Below are 27965 nucleotides of genomic sequence, written 5' to 3'. Positions count from 1 at the left end.
TTAGCATGAAAAATAATTTACTGAATTTGTATACATTTGAAGCAATATAGTTTGAAATTTTTTTCTGTTGGTTATGTTGATTTGTAGATGTTTGTGGTAAACAAACCGTTGAAGATACAACTGTCAAGAACAGCAATAACAAGGGGTCCTCTTGTATGTCGGGTATGGTATAAGAATGATCTATCTATGACGTAATTAAATTTTTTTTGTATACTTTAAATTTATGTAGGTTGGGAAAAAATAAGTTAACAATAAAAAATGTGTCTTTAGAACAAGTTTCCGGCAGAGAGATGGTTGAACAGACCATCACAAAAGGTATTTTGGCGACATATAAATCTAGTTTGACCTATATGTTGATACTAATTGACATACTTCACTAGTCTCAATGATGGTTGTCGTTTCTTTGTTGGACCACTTTTTTTGTAGATGTTGTTGGTGAGAAAATAGATAGAGATATGGCTGCCGGTGAAGCTTCCGAGAAGGGGTCCTCTGGTGTGTCAGGTATGATATAGCAATGATTTACTTCTGACATATTCCAATATTATAACAACAACTAAAGGCAATGATTATTGTATTATAAAAAGGTACAAAGCGTCTACGTGAAGATGATCTAGATCGAACTGCTAGCCCAATGAGCAAGATCAGTGAAAAAAGAGGAAAAGGAAAGGTTGTTGTCCATAAAGACACAAGTGAGAATGTAGGTGGAGCAGAAGTCAAAAAGTGTAAAAAGAAAAAGGAGTTTGAAACAATGAAGTTGAAGATTAGTCCTACTTACATTATAAAGGTGATGCAGTCGTTAAACGAGCGACAACGTGCAGCAGTAGATGAAATGGGCTTTGGGCAGCTAATACATTTTGGTATAACTGAAATTCCCGGAAAAATGGCGTACGATCTTCTTTTGGCATTCAATAATGTCACATGTACACTCGCACTCTGCAGTCAGCCTTTACAAATGTTCCCAGAAGATGTATATGTCACATTAGGACTGCCTATAGGCGGGACCGTAATTAGAAGGGTACCTAGGCAGACTAAGCAGCCCTTTATGGATGAAGTAGCACGTAGAGTGTGTAAAGAAAGGACGCAAATGCTTCCAGATGACTTGATCACCGAGATGCATACGGATAAATCAGGGGGTCAATGGTTTAGAAAGTTGTTTGTCCTGATAGTTGATACCGTACTGATTGGTCCTTGTGGTGATGGTCGCTGCAGAACTCAGATAGCGCATATTTACGATGACATATCTATTGTCAAGGACTATAATTGGTGTGCCTATACACTCGACTCACTGGTTGTAGGTCACCAAAACTGGAGCAGGAACAAGAAAAATCCTTTTAGTGGACCAGCAGCTTTCTTAGTAGTGAGTATAGTCTTAACTTATGAAAAAATGTAAATATCTTCAAACTAATACCATATTGTTCAATGAATGCAGGCTTTCTATGTCGACCGTGTGTTCCACCAGACACTCCTAGTGTCTAGAGTCTTCCCAACTGTGTCAGGGTGGACCAGTGAGCTGCTACGCTTAAGACAGAAGATGGAGGTCCAAACTGGGTGTATTGGGCGGGGAAGTGTGATTGAAAGAGGAGATCCAGAAAAGTTGCCACGACCCACTAAAATTGTAGTTTTTGAAGTTGAGAACAAATCGGTTGAGAACCCTTTATCAAAGGCAATGGTGGCATTGGCTGAGGCGGAAGAGGAGGCAACTAAGGGGATTCAAAATCTTCTCAACAGGATAAACGATGTTGCTGCATTAAGTGAAAATATTGAATCTTTTCGTATTGCAGCAACCACTGCCTATAAGATGCTGGGTGTGGTTCCCAAAAAGGGCAATGAAGACGAGCACACCTTTGCAAATTTGACACAAGCATTGGCTGAAGAGGAACTAGACACTCCAGAAATTCTCGTTGCCGTGGAGAATATGATGAAGGTTACCAATATACTGAAGAAGCTGGCCGAGGTTGGGCCAACATTTGACCTTGGGTTCTCCTTTGGAGGAAGTAATGTAAGTTGCTATTATAATTTTACTTATAAGTTGCTATTATATGTCGTTGTTGATGTGTTTCTATTTTTGGTTAGGGTAATAGACTTAGTTTTGGAAAACATGGCCTAAACGATGCTGTTGTATGACCTTTAATGTCTGTTAGTAGTAGGTCTGGTAATATTATGATCTAAACGATGCTATTGTATGACCTTTAATGTCTGTAAGTAGTATTTCTGGTAATATTATAACCTAAACGATGCTGTTGTATGACCTTTAATGTCTGTTAGTATTATGGCTAGTAATATTATGACCTAAACGATGTTGTTGTATGACCTTTTAATGTCTGTTAGCATTATGTCTGGTAATATTATGTCCTAAACGATGCTCTTGTATGACCTTTAATGTATGTTAGTATTATGTCTGGTAATATTATGACCTAAACGATGTTGTTGTATGACCTTTTATACTTGTTAATATTATGTTTTGGAAAACACTATCGTCAAGACATATTTGATGTTCTAATATGATGTAAGATACGTGTCAGATTTTTTTACTAGCAAAATATGATGTCATCGCAGGAGCAGACTGGAAATAATATTGGAATGTACCAAGCACACGATACTGATAAAGAAGCTAATATCATCGATCATGACGCTATTGGAATGAATAAAAACCCGGATGATACAAAGTCATTTTTAAGTATTGGCTGTTCAGCAAGTCCTGGGGTTGGAATGAAGGTACATTTTGTGTACTGTAAAATCTTCTAGCAAAAGTGTTGTTTTTTGTTATTTTTCTGGGGATGTGATTTTGGGCTGAATTTAACATGAAATGAGTACTAGGAGGATGCTATCAATGTCGACGAAATTGTAAAATCAGCTATAGAAGCTTACATGGAATGTGGTGATGATGATGATGATGATGATGATGTAGTATGTTTGGCTTCTATGGTGAACAACTCAGGGACTAGGTCTGGGAACCAGATAGTGAGCACAATAATTGATGAGGTAAGTACTGAAATGATATTACAACTTATCCTCTTGATTTTTTATGTTAAGTGTGTGAAATGATCAGATTATAAATTTTGCTTAGGGTAAAGCAATACTAGTTGAACCTGAGGTGAAAAATCCAGTTGATGCACCCATGGATTTTGAGGACAACGAAGCCAATTTTGTGACGCCTTTTTCAAAGAAAGCGAAACCTAAAATGGGCAACGAATTAGGCATCTATGATACAGACAGTGTAAGTGACATATAATGAGTTGTTGTGCTGCTAGTCATGACGCATTTATGGCTTTATATGTTCTCTGAGATGACTGACCAAACCTACATTGTCTTATACTTACGTGGGTAGCCGAAAGATGATGTGGAGAATTGGAAGCTGAAAGTGAGAGGAAGAGCTGAGATGAAGTTAAGTAATGCAATGCGTTCCCCATACTATGAACGAGCAGTGAAGGTGTCAAACAAGCTTAATCAAGATGAAAGAATGATTTATTATTGGCTTATGACAACGTACAATACTAATGAGTAAGTTGCTCTAAAATCTGTTGAGGAACTCATTAATAGTTTCCAATAAAGTTGAGTCACTTGTTGCACAATTGTCTGTTAGGGACAAGCTTGTGTATGATGATGATGTTGTGGAAGTTCGGATTATAGAGTTCATGTCATTGTTCCCACATACTGAGATCTCAAGTGGTATAGTTAGTGCATGGTGCTCCGTGCTGAACAACAAGGAGGAGATGAAAGCTCATTCGTCACCGAAAAGACTGTTTTTCACAACTTACCCTGCAGTGAGTAAACAAAACATCTCTCTAATGCTACTGATTTATTATTGGTAAGACGTAATTTTGGTTACAAATTGAATCGCGTGCAACTACTGTCTTTTTGGTGTCACGATGCAGCTTTACACGGTTGTGAAGGTGTCTGCAGAGGTTGATGAAGAAAAAAGATTTAATACTTTTGCGATGAACCTTGATGAGGAGGTTAGAGAAATACCAAACTTCAAATGGGTAGACATAGATTTGGTATGGTCCTAAAATATCTAACACAACGTTTTTTCTTTTCTTGTATAACAATGTGACATATTGATAAGTTCACTGGTGTATTTTGGGAGACAGGTCTTCTTCCCTTTCTGCGTATTTAAAAGAGACTACACTGTGTGTTTTTGTTTCGCAAGAAAAGCAGTTGTTATCATTGATGGTTCGAAAGAAGGAGATGATCGTGACTTGAGATTGAATTATGGCGACATACCTGAAACACTGGTAGGTATCACAAACACTTACGTGCGTACGATTTGCTGTTTAATTTTTTGAATCGTGATTTTCAAATTGTGATTGGCAGAGAGCGTTCTTTTGTAAATATTTAACAAAAATTGGGTGCCACATTCAATGCAAGACTGTTTTGAACGTGCCTATACATAGGATGAAAATGAGTTGGAGAACAACCTATAATGTGGAGGACCGTGGTGTGTATTTGATGAGGCACCTGGAAGTCTACATGGGCGAGAGAGAAGGCCATTGGAATTGTGGTCTATCAAACAGAAATAGGGGTGCAATCCAGTATTTAAGAGCTAAATACTGTTGTGCGTTGATGTTGGCCGATAATAATCACAGTTCATTTTTTAATAAAACAACGGCATCCATACATTACGCAAATGACAGCAAGACAATGAAGATAGATGTTGAGAAGATGATTGCGGACTACAAAGCTTCAGTTTTGGATTTGTCTTAGAATTTTAGATTCATAGACGGCTATATCGACATTATTTATTTGTTTTGAAATTTCAGATTCTAGAATTTCCACGTATCACCTAGGTTTGATGTTGGGATACGTCATTGGATTCTATGTCTCACATCTTGGTCTATGTAATTTACAAGAACTTGGTTTGATTCCGAATTGATTTTGAAGTCCTATCTTTACAATGCAGATGTGTTACGATAATGTAGTATGGGTTATTCGACGTGGTAAATGTTGGACATAATGTTTGACACTTTGACATAATAAGATTAAGAATAACACTGAATACATGTAATTCTGAAACATAAACGGGCCATTATAAGAAGTCAGGGCATTGTGATGATAAATAAGAGTCGGTATAAGAAAAAGGCTGAATACATGTCATACTGATAACATATACGAGTCATTATAAGAAATAGTATGAATACATGTCAGTCTAATAACATATACGAGTCATCATAAGGCTCTTAAAAAGCTTAGACAAAATACTTGATAGTTTCTACTAATTTTGACAGGTTTGAACTCATTCCAAGGATTTTTCAAATGGAGTGTCTTCTGAACTCACACCTGCCTAATGTATATTATACATTAACATCAAAGTAATTACTAAAATCATATTACATGAACAAAAAAACAAGAAGTGTTACTGGAAAGGTTTCTTCAAGAATGGGGTCATTCTTTTATTTTTTGTCAAAATGTTTGTATTCGATTCATCTCTTCAATCGAGAAATTTAAATCTCAAGTTCAATTGAGATAGAAGAAACCAAATTAACAAAAAGCATATAAAACTAAACAAAGCTGCTCCTGCAATGTGAAAAGCCCAAAAGCTTCAAGATCGAATTGAACCATAATCCTTCCAAAGCTTAGCAATTCTATAATCCAATTCAGAATTAGATCTGAAATAACAAAAGATGCTGAAGAATTCACGCATATACAAGGCCGCAACGAGTCTCAAAACAGTTATTAGCCCCCGAAACGAATATGGCTCACAAAACAATCAATCTAAAAATGATAATTAGTACGTAATTAAGTCATAGTAGCTGATGTCTGGTTCAAATTACAAAAAAACTCTGAAACGGTTAAAAACAAACATCAAATTGTTCCATAAAGAGTGATAACAGATAGTTTGATAAGAAAAAAAAAACTATAAAAATATGCAAAAGCATAAAATCAAATTTCAGACTCCCTTCTTGATCTCTGAAGTTCTTTCTCTTTAATTTTGTCGCAATTCCTTGAATCGTGGTGACCCCACTCATGGCATTTCTTGCATTGGCGCACAGGTTTGTTCTTTAGCCGCATAGCTTTTTCTAACCTTGGTTGGAGCCTACTTGCATGCCCCTTCGTCTTTACAACTTCAGGAGGATGAACATCAACAACAAGGGGTTTCTCCCCACCATAAAAAGACTCAATACGCTGCTTCTTTTGTGCAGCTGACAATACCACACCATCGGCAAAAATTTGCTGCCTTACATCACGAAGTATAGAAGTCAATTCATGGGTTTGATCAATATCGATAGAAACAGCTTGGTACAAAGACAACATTTCACCCAACAAGATAGACGAAGCCTTCTTCTTCTCATCCACATAGATATGAGTACTCACATCTTCACAGTCAACACCATGAGCTGACTTTACTAGTGGGGACTTTAACCATCGACCTCCAATCAAATTGTCAGGAATCAACTTAAAGTTTTTGTGTTTCAACACAAGGAAGATGTGACAGCATACAAGACCAGTTCTCAGAAACATTTTGCAACCACAATGAAAGGCAAAATCCAATTCTGAGTATGTAACATTCCATGTGTTTGAGAAATGATCTAATACCTTGTAGATGTCATGAGTGGATTCATTTGATATCGCCAAAATACTGCAATGATTGTATGCCTCCAATATTTGTTCTTGAATTTCCTTGAATGCACTGTCAGTAAATATTGTAGAAGCATACTTTTCAATAGGCCACTGTGTCTTCAATGTCGATGTGGTATTAGCATCCATATAATCAAGCTTTGCCGTTTGGTACCTTTGAGCCTCCAAAGCATTGTTGAAGTTCATTAAGAACACAACAAGGTTAGCTTTGGACTTGCTATACCTCTTAAAAAAACTATTCTGCGACTCAGAAACAGAGGTTGTCTTTATCAAAGAACTAGCAGGAAAGTCTCTAAAGTATGCTGGAACCCAATACTGTCTTGATCGAAACATTGTAGAAAACCAATCCGTGTCTTCAAGTCCATATTCCTCCATAATCTTATGCCAAGTGTCTTCAAACTCGGTGGATTCAATCAACTCGGACCAGACACATGAGTTTAACTCCTTCTTAAAATCTGTATTACCAAGCAATGATTTTGGGACCTTCTCAGCAACTTTTGCCATGATGTGCCACATACACCATCTATGACGTGTGTTCACAAGGACCTCCTCGACAGCAACCTTCATTCCCAGGTCTTGGTCAGTAATGATCAATTTCGGAGCTACACCCATGCATTTCACAAACTGCCGGAATAGCCAGGAGAAAGAGTCTGCACTCTCACTACAAAGTAGACCTGCACCAAATGTCACAGCTCTTCCATGATTGTCCTTACCAGTGAACGGAGCAAATATCATAGAGTACCTGCAAAAAAATAGTCTTTCTAAAATCAGACATGGGAGCTGGAGTTTGACAAGCTAGAATATCAAACAATGGGTCAATACAAAAACAATGAATGTCATACCACGAAATGTAAAACTAAATGTGAAAACAAATAAGCTTAAAACATGTACCTGTTGGTTGAGTAAGTAGTGTCAAATGAAACAATGTCACCGAATAGCAAAAAATTCTTCTTTGATAGCGGATCACACCAAAATAAATGTGACATTCTATCACTAGAATCGACCTTATATTCATACGTGAAGGCATCACAACTTTTCTTCTTCTTCCTTAGCTCATCTAATATCATCTGAGCATCATGCCCTTCAGCATATCTCCTAATGTCTCGGGTGTAATTGCGAACGTCCAATACAGTACACCCGACTGACTCATATCCACCCATCAATTCAGTCAACAATTTAAATGTTAGTGATGGACCAATATTGACACCAGCACAATCGGTAATAAATTTTTGGTGGACATCGTCAAGAACGCGATTGAGTCTCATGAATTTCTGGTGGTTTGGAAGCACCATAGGATGATTATGTTCTTCATTCAAATTCTTGATTACGTAGCCTCTGTCGGAGTCAAACTTGAAGGCAACCCTAGCTTTACAGCCGCATTTCTTGGATTTACGTTTGCGTCTAGCTTGCTTGTCTTGCACTCTTTTTTCACCTTCTCTACTACACGCCATATAAAACCATATGGTGAGTTGACCAATTTTTTTAGACCCGCACTTGAGGGTATCAAAACCAACATGTCGACCATAATTTTCATAAAACTGAATTGCTTTCTCCAATGTGGGAAAGTTACGACCAACAAAGGGTTTCACTTTGTTAGGGCAATCAGGGGTATGTAAATCTGAAATAAACAAAAATAGAGCATAAGAACACATCATAATAACAAAAGTGAGATGTGAAATCCGTTATGTGAAAAAATGCAGCGAATGTATGCATAAAAACACATGCAACCAGTTAAACATGAAGACATATTGCGTGCAATGAAGAGCATAACTACGGTATATTAAAGTCATAACATAAAAATAAAATATAAAACTTATGGCATAATCAAGGTTTAATAATGAAATTAAAACAAATCAATATATTTAACCTCCACAATTTGTATTATCAACACTTTCATCAGATGAAGAATGATTGTCACAGTTCGGCGGTGGGGGTGATCCAATTTCCATTAATGTGAGGCTCGATATAAACAAATCTGCAAACAATTTATGCATTCACAATCATATATCAAATGATAAAAAAAATTAACAAAAGAGAGAGAAGCTATGAAACGGGATATATAAGAATATTTCAATCTCTGGATGATAATTCCTAAAATTAAGATTTTAGGTGAATACAAATCTTACATTGGAGTGATGAATGAGGAGATGTAAAATGGCAATCTGGTAGAAAAATTAAAAAAGATTACGAAACAATCGCTGAAGATGATGAACACACATTCTGAAATCGAGAGTTAACAAATATTCATATTTTATGGAAGAAGGTGAAAAAATCTGCATTTACTTAATTTGTTGTTGATTTTGCATTTGGTTGTGCCATAGCATCTACTCGTGAGATTGTAAGAGGCTGTCCCAAAAATCGCTGGAGAAGAGGATGAATAACTTGACAGAATGATTCGAGAAATATGGAATCAACTGAAGAAATAAAGTGAAGGAGTGAATCGTGGTTGGAAAATTTCACGCAGATATGAAGTGAGAGAAAGAGGAGATCATGGAGTAATCATACTGCATGATTAATGGAAATTCCATAACAACACAAATGTATAAGTTCCATACTAGCCTTATACGATTATTTTTATTTAAAAATGAGAAAGAAATGAAAATAGGACAGCCTTCAGATCTTGTCCTAAGATTAAAATAACGGCAAATCTCATGGACAATAATTAGCTTATGTTTGGTATTAGGATTGATTTTTGTATTGATCAAAAATCTATATATATATATATATATATATATATCCAGCCCAATCCAACTTCATCTAATACTGGTATATATCCAGCCCAACCCAAAATATGTCGAGTTGAACGGAAAAACTCATTGGGTTTGGATGCCTGCTTCATCTAATACTGGTATGTATATCCAGCCCAATCCAACTCAATCCAGCCCAATCCAACGCCCGAGGCCAAACCCAACCCAAAATATTTTAATTACGGTAAGTTGAAACGCGTAGATTAATTCCTAAGAAATGTGAATACCAAAATCTGCATATATATGTAAAACACTTTTTGGTAGCATTTGCCAAAATCCCAATCTCACCGACGCGTGAAAATCGAAATCTGAGCAGAGAGAAAAAATAAACAAAAATCTACAAAATTTTCTCTCTCTAAACCTCAAATGGCCGCTCCGGCGACTCTCCCGATCTCCAACCCTCAATCCGAATCCCAGCCGCCGATCGCCACCCCCGCCTTCCGCGCCTTCATCTCCCGCCTCAATTCCAACATCCGCAACGGCCTCGCCCAGCGCCGCCCCTGGCTGGAGCTCCTCGACCGCTCCTCCTTCTCCCGCCCCGACTCCCTCTCCGACGCCGCCTCCCGCATCCGCAAAAATTTCTCCTACTTCCGCGTCAATTACGTCTCCCTCATCGCCCTCTCCCTCGCCCTCTCCCTCTTCTCCCACCCCCTCTCCCTCCTCGTCCTCCTCACCCTCCTCGCCGCCTGGATCTTCCTCTACCTCTTCCGCCCCGCCGATCAGCCGCTCGTCCTCGCCGGCCGCACCTTCTCCGATCCCGAAACCTTGGGGATTCTCGTGGTTTCCACCATAGTTGTGGTGTTCCTCACCAGCGTCGGATCGCTGCTCATCTCCGCGCTGCTCCTCGGCCTCGCCGTGGTCTGCGCGCACGGCGCGTTCCGGATGCCTGAGGATTTGTTTTTGGATGATCAGGAGCAGGTCAACACCGGCTTCCTCTCGTTTCTAGGCGGCGCCGCCTCCTCCGCCGCCGCGGCCGCTGCTCCTACTGTTGTCGCAGCGCGCGTCTGATTGTAGATCTGAGGCGGAGATCCAACACACGAGGTAATATGTGGAATTGAATTGAATTGAATTGAATTTTACTCGGAAAATATCTGTGATTCATCAGTTAGGGTTTCTTGTTTGCAATTCAGGATTACGAATGTCTATCAATGTAATTGTTATGTTTAATTTTTCTTTATAAATGGATTTTGCCCTTTTTGAACTCTCTTTGAAACTGAGTACTCCTTGAAACTGCTTGCATTTTGGTGAATCATGTTTCACAAGGATTTGTCGGTAACATTGATTAAAATAATTTGACAAGGATTTATGTGAAATTTTACTTATTAGCTAAAAAAATTAGATAGATTCCACATTATTAAAATGATCAAACTATTTTGCCCCTCTCAGTTTGTTCGAATAAAGCAATTTGTCGATGTGAACTTGTATTCTTGATCGATGATGGCAAACAATTTGAATAAAACTTTGCGAGATTGTAGTAGTATTTTGGTTAATTTGAATATTAAGGTTTTGAAGAAAGATTTTACGAAAAGCTAGAAAATTACACAAATAAAGAGATGGGATTTCAAGATGGTCAACTATTGATCCTAGCAATGCTGTGGTTCTCACTCTCAAAGACCGAGTTTTCTTTTCAAAGAATTCAACTTTATATTAGCTAAACACATGTAATTCAATGATGAATCTCATTATATTTCTATTCCTAAGATAGCACGTAATTAGGACTTTCAATCAATAACTCACAAAGTAATTACAAATTAGGGGCAATGGAGACATTTAGCCACTATGAACAATACCACAGATACCAAATACCTTCAATTTCATGGTGAATTCGATGGAAAATGACAAAAATAGTCGTCGTGATGTTCAGAACATGTGGCTCAAATGCTTCATCTCATTGATTTTCTTTTCACCCAGTTTTTTTGAGTTTTTCATCCAAGAGAGAATAATATAACCATAACCGCTCAAATATCCTACTCTTTTTACTTGATTTCACCAAAGAAATTGTTTCCGGGTGTGATTCCGGCACGATCGTGCATCGAACACAGCCATACGCGCAATGGCTTCAACTCTGGCTGAATTCGTGACAACTCGTTGTTGCATGAACCAGCCCTATTCGAGTTGCGGGCTAATCTGGTTATTCATGCCCACCCATGATTGCACTGACATCTCTAGAAGTATGTGGACGTATACAATCGTACTAGTGTATTTAGATAGATGCAAATTCGAGAAAGTAACTTTTTAATAAAAGAAGACCATAAAATTCGACAATAATTTAATCACTAAAAATTAGGAATAGAAGGAGTAGTAGAGTGTGAAACAAATCAAATTTAAATAGTAATTGTAGTACTAGTTGTGTACGATATATGAAATAAGTAGTGGTAAGTACATTATAAGGCCAAATGCATAGTGGTGTAACTCTTGCCGCCACGAAATGAGAGCAATGAGAACCAATCACAACATTTATTCGCATAAAAATTGAAATCTTATTCCAAGGCTCACAATTACTCCATTTGGCCCCCTTTCCATTTCCTCTACGTACTTGTGCAAATGCCACATTAGCTTAGCTTAGCTCAAACACCATCACAAGATGAAGATGGAGCCTCGCACTTTAACCGTCAAACCTCCCGGCTTCCACTTCCCAACAAACAAACTCCCCCGCCGCCACGTCTCCTTCCGCCGCGTCGTCACCGCCGAATTAAGCACCTCCCCGGCCAAGCGCCGCGACGTGCTCGTCGCCCCCTTGCTCGCCCTCGGAGCGTACGCGCTCCACTCGGCCGCGGCCAAGGCGGACGAGACGGCCGAAACCAAGCAGCATGTCAAGGACGAGACGATTAATTCGAGGATTTATGACGCGACGGCGATAGGAGAGCCGCTGGCGCTGGGGAAGGACAAGAGCAAGGCGTGGGAGAAGATGATGAACGCGCGGATCGTGTATTTAGGGGAGGCCGAGCAGGTCCCGACGCGGGACGACAAGGAGGTGGAGATGGAGATCGTGAGCAAGCTGAGGAAGAGATGCGCGCAAGCTGGGAGGCCCTTGTCGTTGGCCTTGGAGGCTATTCCTTGTGACCTGCAGTCCCCCCTCAATAGCTATATCGATGGCAGGATCACTGCAGACGCCCTCGAGTCTTTGCTAACGCATTGGCCGTCGCAGCGCTGGCAGGAATACGAGCCTCTGCTCACTTACTGCCGCGATAATGGAATTCCAATTGTTGCGTGCGGCCTCCCCCTTGAGGTACGTTTATATGTTTATGAACCAACGAACTGATATGTTTTGTGATGTCAACTGATAACATGAGTGTATCAGCAAAGTGAACTAGAGAAACTGATATTTTTGTGACGTCAATTAATAATATTAATGAATCAGCGAAGCGAACTGATATGTTTTTATAGGTTTTGAGAACAATTCATGGTGAAGGGGTAGGCGGGCTCTCGAAAAGTGACCGTAAGAAATATGGTCCACCTGCAGGGTCGGGCTTCATCTCGGGGTTCCGGTCTATCTCAAGGCGATCCTCATCATCTTCGTCGTCGTCATCCTCTCTTGATATAAATTTCTCGAGTCCGCCTACTCCCTTCGAGCCGAGCTCTTACTTCTCCATGCAAGCGAAAGTGGTGGAGGACTACTCCATGTCTCAGATCATTCTGCAAGCCGTCACAGCCGGCGGGAGCAACGGGATGCTGGTAGTGGTGACGGGCGCCAACCATGTCGCCTACGGGGCCAGGGGGACGGGTCTACCCGCAAGAATATCCAGAAAGATCCAGAAGAAAAACCAAGTAGTGATATTGCTTGACCCTGAGCGCCAGTATATCAGGAGGGAGGGAGAAGTCCCTGTCGCGGACTTCTTGTGGTACTCGGCCGCCAGGCCCTGCAGTCGGAACTGCTTCGATCGCGCTGAAATCGCTCGAGTCATGAATGCTGCTGGAACTAGGAGAGAAGCCTTACCTCAGGTAAGCCAACTATATATTTTTTTTCCAAGACAGTTGAGTCATTTTCTGTTCTTGGCAAAAACAGGACCTTCAAAACGGACTAGATCTCGGTCTAGTGTCCCCTGAAGTACTACAGAATTTCTTCGATCTAGAGCGATACCCTATCATCTCCGAACTAACACACCGTTTCCAGGTAATCCGATGATTATATTCAGCTCTATTTTTGTGAAGGATGTAAAGGATGTTTGCTCAACAACAGGGGTTTAGAGAAAGACTACTGGCAGATCCCAAATTTCTACATAGATTGGCCATAGAAGAGTCCATATCAATCACCACAGCCCTGGTAGCTCAATACACGAGGCGCGGGGACAGATTCATCCAAGAGCTGGACTACGTTGTCACGGATACATTAAGAGGGGTCGTGGTGGATTTCTTCACAGTGTGGCTCCCAGCGCCCACCCTGTCGTTCCTCCCTGTCATGGACTCTGCAGCCCCGGACAGCTTGGAAGCAGTGAAGGGCCTGTTGGGGTCCATCCCCGACAACGCCTTCCAGAAGAATCCGGTCGGGAGGGACTGGAACTTGAGCCATAGAATAGCATCAGTGGTGTTTGGTGGACTAAAGCTGGCTGGTGTGGGATTCGTCTCCAGCATTGGCGCGGTGGTCTCGTCAAACATACTGTACCTGCTTCGGAAGCTCATCAATCCAAGCTTTGCTGCGATGGAGCAGAACAAGCGCTCGCCTATACTAAAATCTGCCCTCGTCTATTCAACCTTCCTCGGAACATCAGCAAATCTGCGGTATCAGGTGCGCCTAATGTGCTAGATTTATGTCATTTCTGTTAATATACCTTGAATCTGTATAGTTTGCTGCTATCCAAACAAGTCTTGCTGATATGTTTCTGTTTTAGGCCCTAATTTTTATATTGGGCCTAACCCGGTCGTCTGTCTCTATTTATATAGAAGTAGGGCACATGTAATATGAAAACAATCTGAATACAATATGTTTTCCGTTTTCGTGCCTCGTGGACGTAGCCAACACAACGTTGGTGAACCACGTAAATTATGTGTCTCTTTACGATTTTGTTTGTCTCGATTATACAATTGCTCTATTATGTCACAACAATTTCTTTCAATGAGATTTGTGTACAGTTTATTGCAGGAATAGTGGAGCATAGGATATCGGAGGAGATCTCTGACCAGCCATTGCTAGTGAACGGGATCTCGTTTGTGGCTCGAACGATAAACTCGTACTTGGGAACGCAGGTGACGTGGAATTGGAATGTTTTGTAGTACTAAAACTGAGATGATGATGATGGATTGGTGCTGATATATTGAATTTGTGCAGCAATGGATAGATCTGGCAAGGTCCACAGGAGTGCAGGCTAGTAAGAAGGAAGAAGAAATAGTAGTAACATCGTATGAAGTCTTAGAAGATACTACCAACATGGATGAAGCTGAAGCCAACCAGCAATAGATTCAGGATCTTCCAAATGCTATTCATTCTTTCACAATTTTGGCTAACTGTACATTGAAAATGGACAACCACAGGAATACTTTCAATCAATTTTCATTAATAACAATAAAATTTTGGCTAAGTGTACTCATCGTTTCTCTACCTTACATAATGTATGTTAAATGTTTATTTTTGTATCCATTAAATAAGATGCAATATGGATCACCAAAAGTAAGTATTTTAGAATAAATGCATATGAGTATAAAAATTAATTTTAAATAGGAAATAAAATAAAAAGGAAGTATAATTAAAGTAGTAAAAGTTTAGATATCAAATTTTAATGATTTATTTTAGTATATATGAAATAAAAATATTGTACTCAATATTGACTAGCAACTTAATCAAGGCTACTAAATCGTATTGAGAATGAATATATCTACCCAATCAGTGTTTTTCAACTTGATTATGCTTCCTTCCCCCTTGAAATAAAAAAAAAATCTTGCAAAGTGGGGTTCATTTCATTTTTAGTCACAAAGAATTGCATTTCTTAACAAATTGAGTTATTATGAAAGACGGCGGTGGGGTTGGGATGGATGTTATGCAATTCATATATCATATTTATAGTGAAGTCTTATCCCCGGATTTCCACAAAAGAGAATCCCTATTCACACTTCCTGTTAGTAGTGATTGAATTTCTATGTTTAGTTTGATAATAAATAAGATATTCAAATCAAAGTACGAATGCCAGGATCTTTCAGAAAATGGATTCTTATTCGAAGAGTGCGGAAATGATATCTCGAGAGAATCGGTTGGGTCTTCCAATATCAATAAGTTGATTGTTTTGCTCATGTATCTTCCACGTTTTAAAAAATTGTAGGAATACTTTTGTAATTTTATATCCACATCGTCCCGTTTATGATAACTATTTTTTTATTTTTATTTGTCCCAATCAAGATGATCACTTTTTTAATTTTAGAATTTTTTTTTCTCTATTGTACTCCACTCAATAAATTTACCTATAATCTCGTGCCACTAAAAAATGTATCATCTTGATGAGTAGGACGGAGAGAGTATTTATTTATAAATTCAAAACTAAATTAACTTTCTCCTTCTCACTCACACAATCGGTTGGATATTTGGGTTGTGGGGCTGTGGACTATTATTTGGGCTTGTGTTAATTGAGGCCCAGATGGATTTTGGGTTGGTGGTTGCCCTAGCCCAATGCTCGGGTGATATACACCCCTCACTCTCCACTCCTGCCGCTTGACATTCGAACTCTCTCTCATTCTCTCTGCTCTCTCGACTGATGAACTCTCTCTTCTCTTCTTCTTCACCATTGAGTCTCCGACTATTTTCTTGTGATCTTTCACGATTATTTGAGTGAGTGTTGGAGAAGGTAACCACTTCGGTTGCTGGGGTGTTGGTGAAACTAGGGTTTTCTGTATGAGGGTTTTCTGTGAGTTTGTGTTCGGAGAAGTTTCAAATCTGGCATAGTGGAGTGGTTTGGGGTTGATATTTTGATCATATGTTTTGTTAGTTTTAAAATCAAATATGTTTACCCTAATATAGTACTCCATATGTTTGAATTAATGGATTTGATTTCAAATCAATTGATATTGATCATATGTTTTGTTAGTTTTAGACAAAATAAATCTTTTTAAGTAACTTTCTTCTGATATCAAAGTTTCATCTTTATCAGCTAATGGACCTTCATTTCTGCAACCTCAAGTCATCTAAGAAATACTATAAAAATAGTAGCTATATAATTTTAGTTTCAAATTAGACTGAGAATTACAGATAAAAACATGATGTGTTTCAGCTTGGAATTGAGAGCAAACAAAATGGCATAAATGGAAATATACTCAAAAGTAAAACTCAAACAATAACAGAGCAATATATCTCCAAATAAAAGAATTTCAACACTTAAGCTACATGTATCAATAGTACAGTGTTACCTGCCGATTCCAAAACTTTGCGTCGAGCTAATCATCTTCTCGTCGAATAACTGAGATCGTTGGTGCTGTCATCGTTTCATCCTCACCTCTCGCAGAAGCTTCTTCTTCAATCAACCCGAGCTGCCTCCCGGGGCTGTTGTACTCCTTAGAAAATCGGCTGGGACTAGGCGAGTTGTTGCCCTTTGTAACCCGGGATGGAGACGCGCTGTTGTTCCCTAAAGGCAAAGTGGGATGAGACCGGAAATCACCACCTTCGCGATTCAATGGGGACATAGGCATATGCTCGCAGTTCTTCCTGTAAAACTTGTCTTCCACGATGTCATATGCGTTTCCCGTTCTTACTTCCTGAGCCAACGAGCACCAACAGCAGAAGAGCCACATGGCGCAGTCGGTCACAGCTGGTTTGCCACAGCAGAATTTCGAAGGAGGCAGATTAAATCTCTTCCTCATCTGAATCCTCCAAAACCCGCCGTAGAGTAGACCAAAAACGCAGAGGAAAATCCCGGTGATGCCTAATGCTTCCCTAACGGTCTCGTTATCAATATTAACAGCAGCCAGGTTGAATATCCAAAAGGGAGCCATACAAAATAGAAGAAACGTTGCGATGTGGACGTACATATTGCCAAACCCGAGCCTCTCCATATTCCATCCGAAAACACAGAAGCTACAGAACAGCGAAAGGTAAGCTAAAGAAATGTCATCCCAAAAATCAAGAATGCCTCCACTCCAACTTGGCCTTGTCTCCAGTGTTCTTCCATCGTCTCTCATCGCAAACGAGAATCTCTTCTCTAACGACTCTCTCCTAGATTGGTCTCTGCTACTACTATCCTCGGTCGTGACTGGAATTTGCATTTCCTCATCTGACTGAGACTCGTAATCTTTTCCAAGAGGGCTAAGCATAGTGTACACTCCAGCAACCGCAGGGGCACCAATTGCGAAAGAGATACATATTCCAACGCCAATGGCAGGTCGCTCCGACCTCTTGTATCCCAAGTTAAGACCACATAACGCGTATTGTGCAAAGCAGTTTAAGTTCAGCAAGGCTACAACCACCATCATATGTGCCCATTCGTGGGGTTTGTAGGTCTCATTTTTGCAGTAAACTTTCCGGAGCTTTAGAATATCTTCTTGCCTCCACCTCAGCAGCAGTGACAGGTGATAAATTCGCTTCGGATGCTGGTACAAACACATGAGAGTGAACAAGGCATTGAGGATCTGATTATTGACTTCAAACCAAGCATCCCTCTCCGACTTCTTGGGCAGGGCGTGGTTCAACATGCCAATCATGACCATGAACAAGATAGCACCGGAAACAGCAACGCAGACAATCCAAACAAAGAGCGCCATATTCATAGGATCTCTTATCCACTCTTTCCCCATTTTCACGAGGTTGTTCCAGTCCATTTTGCGCGAAAATATCCTATGGAAGCGCTCGTGTATATGGAGACTACCAGAAGAAGAAGGCACAGCGCGTGAGGCCTCATCCTTCCCCTCTGCAATCCGCTGAAACCTCGCAGAAGGCGAAGCTAAGTTGCCAAATTTAAGAAACCTTAGCCTTTTAGAGATAGCGGAGAAACCCCCATCGGATCCTCTCCCCGAGCTATCTTCATTTATAAGACCTCTCTGGGATGTTGAGATATGTAGAGGAGCATGACTCTTGACTTTACCAACACTAGACTCCTCTTTTCCCACAATATCCTCACCATCACCAATTGAAACCATTTTTTCCCCTCTTGAGATCACCAAAGCATTCTCTATTTTGTCCCCTTTTTCCTTCACTGTGGCAATTAAGCTACCAAAATAAGCTTAATTCATGACTGCAATTTCACTTCCCCCAATATATTCTGGAAAAATATGCAAAATCAAATATGCTAAATTGCAAATTGAAAACCCCAACTAAAAGATGAAAACACAGAGACTAAGTAGGATTTCCATCCATTCAAATAATTGCTACAGCTCAAAAGCAAAAATAATAAATTAAATTAAACAGCTCATCACAGATAGAAACAAGATAGGAAAACTTGGCAGATACAGCAGTACAAAAATACAAGAAAGGAAAGGAATACAGCAGCAATATGTAAGCAATGAATGGGAAGAAAAAAAACTCACAAATAGGGGCAAATTAAGAGAGCAAAATTTGGATGTGATTAAAGGTTGGAATTTGAGAATGGGCAGCTACAGTTCCAGAGAAGGAAATGAGATAATATTGATTAAAGTGGGATGCTTTTATCTTGGGTCTTCACCTTCAACTTCATCTTCATCTTCATCTTCATCTTCATCTTCATCTTCATCTTTCTCCTATAAGTCTATAACTATAGCTTATATTCCGTTGGGTCAACCGTTATCTGTCGTTTACATTTTATTTTAATTTATAAATTACATTTTGAATCTAAAGTGGAATAGCATATCATGTACAGTACCTTCTTTTTTGGATTCATGGAATTCGAGCATATTTTAATTTCTGTGTCTTGTGAAATTTAAAAACGCGTTGAAAAAGTTTATTCCAGGATTAAGAAGAAAGATAATCATAAATCTAATGACAATGCAAAAGCATGCTGGCCAAAGTAAATGCCACGAGGTGAATATCTGGCTTCACGTGAAAATTAAGAAAAAAGTTATTCTATTTGTATTAGTTGGTAAGCGGTAGAGTAATAATATCCTATATCAAATATTAGTACAAATCTCAACCAACCTAACTTATTCGTATGGTGTAGATTATTAATGTCTGAAATCAAAGATTTTGGATTCAAATACAAATCTCAGGCATAATGGTCCCTAATTTGTTTGAATCGAATTCTAGGCATACAAAAGTTGACTCTTCCAATTTCAGACTAAACATATTTGGTTGCTGTATTAGACACATAAGAATTTTTATTTAGTTTTAAACTTTTACTCGTGTGTTTTGTGTACAAATTAGCTTATGTGGACAATAACGGAGTTGAGAGTTGGATCTAAATAATACTAATAAAATTATTAAGTATCCTACATCTGTCTCACTCTGAATAGTCAATATGTTAATACATATTCCTGAAACTATTTTAGTCCATACAATATTTAATTGGTATTCTATATTTAACACCAAACATTAGTTTAAAATAGCGAGAATTTTTATCTAAATTATCAAACACACCAACTATAATTTTTTTTCTTGTTTTGGGAGAAAATATATTAGTGGCTCCCAAGAACAAAACTTTTTTATTTAAAATATGCCTAGGCAAATGCATAATTGAAGAAATATATGCATGTGTGTAATGTGTAATTGGAATACGCATTCTAAGAATGCGCAAATTTAAATTCACAGTTCGAGAATGCTTAAACGTAATGGGGGTATTCAGTTATCAAGATTGTATCTTAAAATTAAATATATAATGTATTTGGTTCATTAGATTGAATTCCACAACTCAATCTGATAATCATATGATAAGTAATCATAGCTGACTCCCTTCAACTAAAATAATCTCATAACATAATGTTAGATTATATCTTGATACTATTTTATCCATATCTTCTTATTCCACTTTCTTCAAAAGATATATTCGTTCTAAAAATATACTCCACATAGCATTCATTCTATAGTACCAACTCAAAAAATAACATTACTATACCTAACTAAATTTAATAAATCTACACAACAATCAAGCAAAAATAATTTCAAATTCAATTACCCTAAAATCAAACTTTTTTCCAAAAACATGAATGTGGAGAATGTGTATCTGAGGCCATCGTCAGTATTTTGTGTATCTGAGTAAAAATAATGCATTCAGTTTTTAAATTGTGATAGGTTTATCTATAGTTCAAAAATCGAAACCATACACAAGATCCAAGTAACTTGTAGATATTATCGACAAAATATATCAATGTAATCTGTAATCTGGTAACCACGGGATGCAGCAATTCAATAGCAGAAACAACGTTCCCTCCGGGATGAAAATCGAAAACATGAAATGGTATAATAGTTACAAAAATCATGGTCATGGATCTGGCAAACACTTCAACTCCAAACAAGATAGTAGTATCATTCTTATAGTACACACACAATCCCCATACACCAAACCCACAAGATAAACATCAGGAGAAACTCGTGGACTTGGATAAATCCACATGGTAACGAAAGGCACAGCTCAAGTAAGATCATCTTCCTCCATCTCTTTTGCCTTCACGGCCTCCTTTACTCTTAATAAAAGTGTTGTCTTCCAAGCATCCTACATCGCAGTGAGAAAAGTTATCAATCTCAAGATTTCGGAGTTACTATGAAAATAAAACCGGCTTTCAATCAGGACATTAGAATATAGTAGTCTGTTGAACGTAAACAGCATGTATTCATATATTCAGCACTACATCACTGTCTTCCCATCCCCAACCCCGGACAGAGAATTAAGAAACCACTGTTTATAGAAAAATGCACTCACATGCTATATACCCTATATGGAAAATATACAAAATCTGAAGTCTAAGCATAAACATATGATGGAATGTGTAGAAATTAGAATGCCTTTTTACACACATTAACTAGAGTAATTGATCCAGTGAATAGTAACTTTGTTTCATGTAAAGCAACATAGCAATGGTCAGGGAAAAATATGGAAGCCATTCATGTTGTGAGACTTTTAGGAAAGCTAAATAAAGCTTAAAACAAATAATAGTGATGATATATGGCCATTTTGCAGTAAACAAGACTTGATTCTCTACCAGTGAACTATACACTTGTGATTAGTGACAAATTTCCAGGCCTTATAACCTAAGATTTGTTTTGATGACTTTCAACCTTTTAACTGTATTTCTTAGGTTGTATTTTTCGATCCTGTTCATTATATTCATTTCACTCTATCGAGCCTCCCTCCGAATACAGTAGCCTAGAAGAATCCCAAGATAGGGATAAGAAAAACTACATGATAATAATCACCAACGTAAAATGAAATGAACAAGTCCGAGTTCTAAATGGAACCTATGAGGCAAATAGAAGCCATGCTTAATATAAGGTGTTAAGAAAAATTAACATGCACATAATACATTAAAAGATTACATTAAGCAACTATTGGAGCTTCATAAAGGGCGCATATGCCCATGATTTAAAACAAAGAAGGGTGTTCAAAAAAAGAAAATACTATGTATGAAAAAAAGGTAGGGGGACAAAAATCAAGTCCAGATAAATGAAAACACACTTACCAGCGGGGTCATACTATCAAATTCCTTGACAGCATCAGTAAATTTAGCAACATCTTCCTCATCAATAGCAGCTGCTAAATCCTGTAATCAACAGACACCAAGTCATTATCAGGTCAAACAATAACTTTTGGAGGGGGCTAGCAAATTCACATAAAGATATATAGATCAAGAGCCACAATATGATAGGAGTAAATGAATGTGCAACACAAGTTTAAAGATGGAAAATCTATTTTCGAAAAATGGAGATGTAAGGAGAGAAAAGTTAAGAGAGTTTGAAAAAGAAAATTAAATTTTTTTCAAATTAAATGTAATGCTTTAACAGCCATGACATACCGCAAGCAATTTGTACTCCCGTGTTCCAGAAAATGTAGGATCCAATTCCTACAAACACAGAAAATATGGTTATCACACGCATCCAAACAGAGAGAGTGTTGTAAATGTGTAAAAAAAACAAGATGCACCTGGTATCTCTCCAATGCCTTGTTTATCGCAACAACATCACCTTTGCAAAGCTGGCAAATACCAGCATTAAGGAGGTGCCCTTTGACTCCATATTTCAGCAAGTTATTGTTGAGACTCTGTCGTGATATCTCTTCAAAAATATCAATAGCCTTTTGGTATCTGAGAAAAAGTCCGAACATGAAGCTCGAATCATACTAGCTAAACCTTAGCAAATATAGAAGTACAAGACTTTCAAAGCTAGCCTATAATACTCTGAAACCCTTTTATCTGGCTTATCTGGAATGCTAGATCATGCTAATTGTTTAACAAGGAAGAACCTCAATACATAACGTTGTATCCAACACAAAAGAACAACAAAACGCCACAAAACTTGAAAAATGTTTGGCAAGCTCACAAATAAAAGATTACATAGGACATTTTAGCTTCTAATACATACATATTTTTTTCAATATTTGAGCTCCCACAGAAACATGTTAAGTTCTCAAAAGTTATTTACTAAAATAAAAAAAATTGAATTTACTATAGTTCTTATAAACTCCTTCGAGTAATATTCTTAAGTGAAAAATTGTCATAATTATACTTACAAAAAACCATGATATTATTTTATCCTTCTTGAGATATCCAAAGTCTCTAAGACCATACAAATAAGCTTCTTCAAACAACCTCTTGATTCATGAATTAAATGTATGGGCTATGGGGTGAACCATAGAACAAAATGCAGGCAAGTAGGTGAAACTCAGCAAAATCGCGATGGCAAGGCTCACATAAACCACAGATGTGGTTAGTTGGCAGCAATGCTTTCACATGATAAGTATAATTTGTTTTTTAAAGATGGTTAATAGCAAAAAACTTTAATTTTTTTATATCAGCCAATTGCATCTAAGTTGCAAAAGACAGTTGGGGTGTTCATAATTTATATGACTAAAAAAGCGACATGCGGGCAGAACCAGATAAGAAATATTCATGAGGCACAAATACAAATTTAAAACAACGGACACTGATGATTATAATATAAACGTATAACACCGGGGATGTCAGCACTTGATTATGCAGAGAGCACATGCAAACTTAACTGTTCCAATTGAGCAGCGAATTGAGAAACTTTCTGTTTGCATTGATTGGCTGATGTTGTTACGTCTTCACTTTGGAAGAGATCGGCAGCTCTTTCATAATAAACAATAGCCTTCTCGAAGTTCTGTTCCTGCTCATACAGTTCAGCTATTTCCTGCAAAGCAAAAATGTCCAGTCATTTTCGTTCAAAATACTAACTAACATCATTGGCAGGACCATAAGGCAGAAGAATCAAATCTTCATCAATATCTAACAATACGCAGCAGAACTTGACTGCTAACAAAATAGAAAACACGTACTTCTAAGATTTTTACCTTGTAATATCTGGCAGACATATTAAGCCTTCCAATATCAAGAAACAAATTTACAGATTGCTCAAGACATGATATCGACTCTGTAAAAATATGAATGTCAGTTATTGCCAGATGACTTCATTTCTACACAATGAAACAATAGATAAGAGGTGAACTACATACTATGAAATGTAACATGCCTAGCTAAACTAAATGGCATCCATGCATTGAGGAGGACAATTGCTGCTAATTTAAAAATAAAAGATTGACTATCCTTGCAAAATACCTCTTATATTGGACTTTTTGTAGCAATGGGCAGCATCAGCATATGAATTAGCAGCTTCATGCTTGCTATCCAACTGAAAATAGAAATACAACGAAATACATTTACCAAAATTAAAATCAGATGGAGGACAGAAAGAGTGACCTTGCAGCAGAGCGCAACACCGACTCCTAGAGAAACTTACCTTCAAGTGGCAGTTAGCCAGCTTAACATACACTGCTCCAGCCTGATCCCCTGATAAAGAAAACCACAATTTTATGCATAACCAAAACTGGTAGGAAACTATTTTCCGAGATAAATGAGGACATTTCTTTAAGCCTCCAAAAATGTGTGATTTCTGTTCTTTTTTCCAAAAAAAGAAGCTTTTAAGAGAAATCATAAACTACTGAAGTGCATCACACTGAATGTAATCATAATTCGCAAAAAATAAACATAAAAGAAAACTGATTAAGCTCGCATTCTAATATCATGCTAATATTCAAAAATTGCAAAATTACAAATGAGATGCCCCAATGAATAATGCCGTGCATAAACCAGGATAAAAGGAAGGTAATGAGTAGATGATGAAAGTTTCCTTGAACCATTAGAAATATTTAAAAAAAATCTTCACAATAATTTCGAAGAAAACACAAATTAAACTTAATACAGGGTAGTTTAGAAAGTTACCCCTTGAACTGGATTTGCTTGATTTAACAATTCAATTGTGCAAACTAAAAGTTGTATCGGCACTTAACAATCCGAAAAGGAGTAAATACAAAACCCGCAACTCACCCCCCCACTAAATTTTAGATCCAGAAGGAGGATTTACAGCAATCGGATTCGTATCCATCAAAATCACGAAGAATTAATTTTTTCTTCCACTATCAATCCAGAGGAAGAAAAATGAACGGAAGGGCATTTACATCAAACCACACAAAATCGGGATACTGCAAGTTGATCGATTGATAGAAATCACATGGAAGAAATTACGCATCCGGAAAATTGAATTGCTTACATGATTTGGCAAGCTTATATGAATTGGCAGCTTTTTCGAACAAATCGGCGGCGTCTTCGTACTTGGAGCCGAAAATACCCCAGCCGCTGAGCTTCTTCTCGGCTTTCTTCTCGAATTCTGCGCCCTTTGCAGTGTTATCGCCCATTGTTTTTCCCCCTTTTTGGTTCTTCACCGAAATGGTGGGTTTGGTTTATGTTGCTTGATTTTGAAGAAAAATGAATATCACAAAATAATTTTCAATGTTGCCTTTGTCTTCAGCGTTTCTTGTTGACCAAAGAGAAATCGCAGCAGATTCAGTCAGCTTTGAACCCATTGTAGATTTGGGTTTAATTCATTAAAACAGGCCATCAATTCTACTTTTATTTCTTAAGAATAGTTAAATTAATGAAATGTATAATGAATTTATTAAAAATAATAAAAAGTAAATAAGATATTTAGCAAGGGCTTCCAACAAAATAAAAAGGAAAATACATAATGATAGATATAAAGAGGATTAATATTGTAATATTAACACATTCTCTTTTCCGAATTAATAATCTTTATAGTGAATTCATCATCGATCTACAATTATCAGTCTAGTAACAAATTACACAAATTTTAATGCAAATTTAATAGAAGGAGGTATTCAATACGAGCTTATTGTGATAGATTTTATGCCATGTTAGGTTGTCAGGATTTTATTTGAAAAAAATAATCTGATTTCTTAATTTTTAAATTTTCGTGTTTATTTTAATTTTTAATCAAATTGGGAAAGTAATCAGAATTCTGAAAACAAGAAAAGTAGCAACGAAGTCTTTATAATTATTACTCTATAAATAAATAATTAATCAACGAAATCTTGATAAAATTTTGAAAATTACTATAAATTTTATTTAATTATAATATCAGTAAATAACTATATTTATACTATTATATTTACTAGTGTGATAGCTTGATAGTTCATATTTAAACTATCCATCAATATAATAAATATATTAATATAATTAATAGTACAATTTGGTTTTTGATTTATTAAGCAAAAATCTAAATATAATATTAATATTATTATTAATAGAGTAAAGTACTATTTTCGTCCTAAACATATGGTCGAAATACGATTTTAGTCCAGAACATTCACTTTTTGAATATGGACTCCTAGATATACGAAAACGTTGTTGGTTTGGTCCCAAACATACGAAATCGTTGTCGATTTGGTCCTTTTTTACGATTCCATCAATTTTCTGACGGTCAACCGTGAATTAGCAAATATTTGACCAAATTAGTAATTAATTAAAATAAATTTTAAAAAATTAAAATAAAATTTCTCTCACATCTCTCTTCCTCTCCCCTCTCTCGCCGGTGGCACCCAATTCTTCACTCTCCCTCATCAATCATCAATTCTAAAATCTGAGATTTCTAGTTGTAGCCCTAATTCCATCAAATTGCTTGGAACCTCCAACTCTAACCGTCGATTCTTCAATGGCGTTTTAACGATTTCCACATCCTCCCCCATGATGAAAGGATTTGATAATCCATTCCACGAATTCAGCTTGCTCAGCTCACCCAAACACCTCGCCATCTCCTTCATCGACAACCTCCTCTCTCTGCACGACCTCACGCATTTCGCCTCCACCGCTGCCACCATCTTCCTTATCCTCGCATCCCAAGGCGCCGGAACCCATGATCGTACACGCTCATGAATTTCCCCTTTCTTATCAGCTAAATTACCCAATCCACCACCAACGGGTGACGAATTCACCATATCCGGCTCTGGCGGTGTAGAGAGCTAATCGGATGCAGCGGGGCAAGGTTGGGGGGTGGGGATTGGTGTGGAGGACGTTTGTACAGAGTGTCGTTGCTCATGAATTCGACGAAGAGGCGGTGGCCGTGGGAGTTGGTGGAGAAGCTGAGGAGGTTGACGAGGGAGGGGCTGTAGAGGGAGGAGAGAATGCCGATCTCATTGTCGAGGTCGTTGGCGGAGGACTTCTTGACGGCGACAAGGCGGCCAGAGCGGAGTACGGCCTTGTAGACTCGGTCGTGGCGTCCTCGGCCCAGGAGCTTGGAGTCAGAGAAGTTGGCCGTGGCTAATTGGAGGTCTTTGTAGGTGAATTCTTGGATTTTGATAGGGTGGGAATGGGAATCGGGTGTGGATATGGAGGAGGCGGTTTTGCAGGAAAGGTACCACTTTAGAATTGATGAGGGAGAGATGAATTGGTGTCACCGGCGAGAGAGGAAGGATAGGAAGAGAGATGTGAGAAATATTTTAGAGTTTTTTTAAAAAAATTATTTTGTTTTAATTAATTACTCACTAATCTAGTCAAAATTTGGCTAATTCACGGTTGACTGTCAGAAATTGACGGAACCGTATGTTTAGGACCAAACCGATAACGTTTTCATATGTTTGAGTCGATTTTCAAAAAGTGAATGTTCTAGACCAAAATCATATTTCGGTCATATGTTTAGGACCAAAATAGTACTTTACTCTTATTAATATCATTACAAAAATTTTATTAATGAGAGAATAGTATATTTTTACCTTAGTGTCTAAATTAAATATAAAATTTAAAATCTTGAAACATAGGAAAGTAAAGTTATACTAAGAAATTATATTTCCAGGATTAATTTTTCTAGGACTTCTCCAAGGACTTCATCGTGTTGTCCGTTCTAATTTTTTTTTGTTGGAGCCTCTTCCCCACTTTGCATGACTTCTCGAAGGACTTATTCACGTTATCCAATCTTCTTTCTCTTTCTTCTCGAAGCATCTCCTCCCTTTGACTTTCAAGCTCTTGTATTATGATTCTGGGGTAATCTCGTTTGGGTTCATCATTGGTTGAGTATGCACACGTCGGTTGTCTCCAATATTGGAACGCATCCATTGCGCTCTTTGACAATCTAGCGGGTTTTGATTCAATTCTATCCAGGTTGCGGGTTAATCAGATTATGTTTTTATTAGTTTAAAAAATTTCAAACCTAACTTTCAACGTTCGGATTTCGGGCTAGCTTAATAGGCCATCGAACTACTACCGATAAAATTTAATATGTGATAAATCTAATACATAATGATG

At 37.9% G+C, this 27965-nt stretch overlaps 5 protein-coding genes across 6 annotated transcripts; 2 read left to right on the top strand and 3 right to left on the bottom strand.

Annotated features, from left to right (window-relative positions):
- Positions 1 to 5880: 5880 nt before the first annotated feature.
- LOC121745814 (protein FAR1-RELATED SEQUENCE 5-like) lies at positions 5881 to 8027 on the bottom strand. Its single transcript, XM_042139762.1, has 2 exons — positions 7468 to 8027; positions 5881 to 7318 (listed from the first exon to the last, which is right to left on the bottom strand). Exons 1-2 carry the CDS (start codon positions 8025 to 8027, stop codon positions 5881 to 5883), a joined length of 1998 nt encoding a protein of 665 aa, XP_041995696.1.
- Positions 8028 to 9589: 1562 nt separating this feature from the next.
- On the top strand, positions 9590 to 10524 carry LOC121743969 (PRA1 family protein B3-like). The gene has a single exon (XM_042137388.1). It carries the CDS (start codon positions 9690 to 9692, stop codon positions 10329 to 10331), a length of 642 nt encoding a protein of 213 aa, XP_041993322.1. The 5' UTR covers positions 9590 to 9689; the 3' UTR covers positions 10332 to 10524.
- A 138-nt stretch (positions 10525 to 10662) lies between these two features.
- Positions 10663 to 14839, top strand: LOC121743953 (protein RETICULATA-RELATED 6, chloroplastic-like). The gene is made up of 6 exons (XM_042137362.1): positions 10663 to 12552; positions 12711 to 13265; positions 13330 to 13437; positions 13504 to 14049; positions 14394 to 14507; positions 14590 to 14839. The coding sequence occupies exons 1-6, from the start codon at positions 11908 to 11910 to the stop codon at positions 14716 to 14718; spliced, it is 2097 nt and encodes a 698-aa protein (XP_041993296.1). The 5' UTR covers positions 10663 to 11907; the 3' UTR covers positions 14719 to 14839.
- A 1684-nt stretch (positions 14840 to 16523) lies between these two features.
- LOC121743958 lies at positions 16524 to 19064 on the bottom strand. 2 transcript variants are annotated; one of them, XM_042137371.1, is made up of 2 exons: positions 18762 to 19064; positions 16524 to 18496 (listed from the first exon to the last, which is right to left on the bottom strand). In XM_042137371.1, the coding sequence occupies exon 2, from the start codon at positions 18372 to 18374 to the stop codon at positions 16680 to 16682; it is 1695 nt and encodes a 564-aa protein (XP_041993305.1). In that variant the 5' UTR covers positions 18375 to 18496; positions 18762 to 19064; the 3' UTR covers positions 16524 to 16679. The 2 variants fall into 2 exon arrangements, with proteins under 2 accessions (XP_041993305.1, XP_041993306.1); XM_042137372.1 differs by having other exon boundaries at positions 18896 to 19064.
- A 1487-nt stretch (positions 19065 to 20551) lies between these two features.
- On the bottom strand, positions 20552 to 25145 carry LOC121743968 (alpha-soluble NSF attachment protein-like). Its single transcript, XM_042137387.1, has 9 exons — positions 24922 to 25145; positions 24112 to 24161; positions 23931 to 24003; positions 23666 to 23745; positions 23354 to 23505; positions 22280 to 22439; positions 22152 to 22199; positions 21819 to 21899; positions 20552 to 20854 (listed from the first exon to the last, which is right to left on the bottom strand). Exons 1-9 carry the CDS (start codon positions 25064 to 25066, stop codon positions 20774 to 20776), a joined length of 870 nt encoding a protein of 289 aa, XP_041993321.1. The 5' UTR covers positions 25067 to 25145; the 3' UTR covers positions 20552 to 20773.
- Between the last annotated feature and the right edge of the window lie 2820 nt (positions 25146 to 27965).

This window comes from Salvia splendens, chromosome 8 (assembly GCF_004379255.2).
Source record: "Salvia splendens isolate huo1 chromosome 8, SspV2, whole genome shotgun sequence".
NCBI classification, from domain to species: domain Eukaryota; kingdom Viridiplantae; phylum Streptophyta; class Magnoliopsida; order Lamiales; family Lamiaceae; genus Salvia; species Salvia splendens.
The sequence above is the reverse complement of the archived record's forward strand: the minus strand, read 5'-3'. Positions and strand labels throughout refer to the sequence as shown.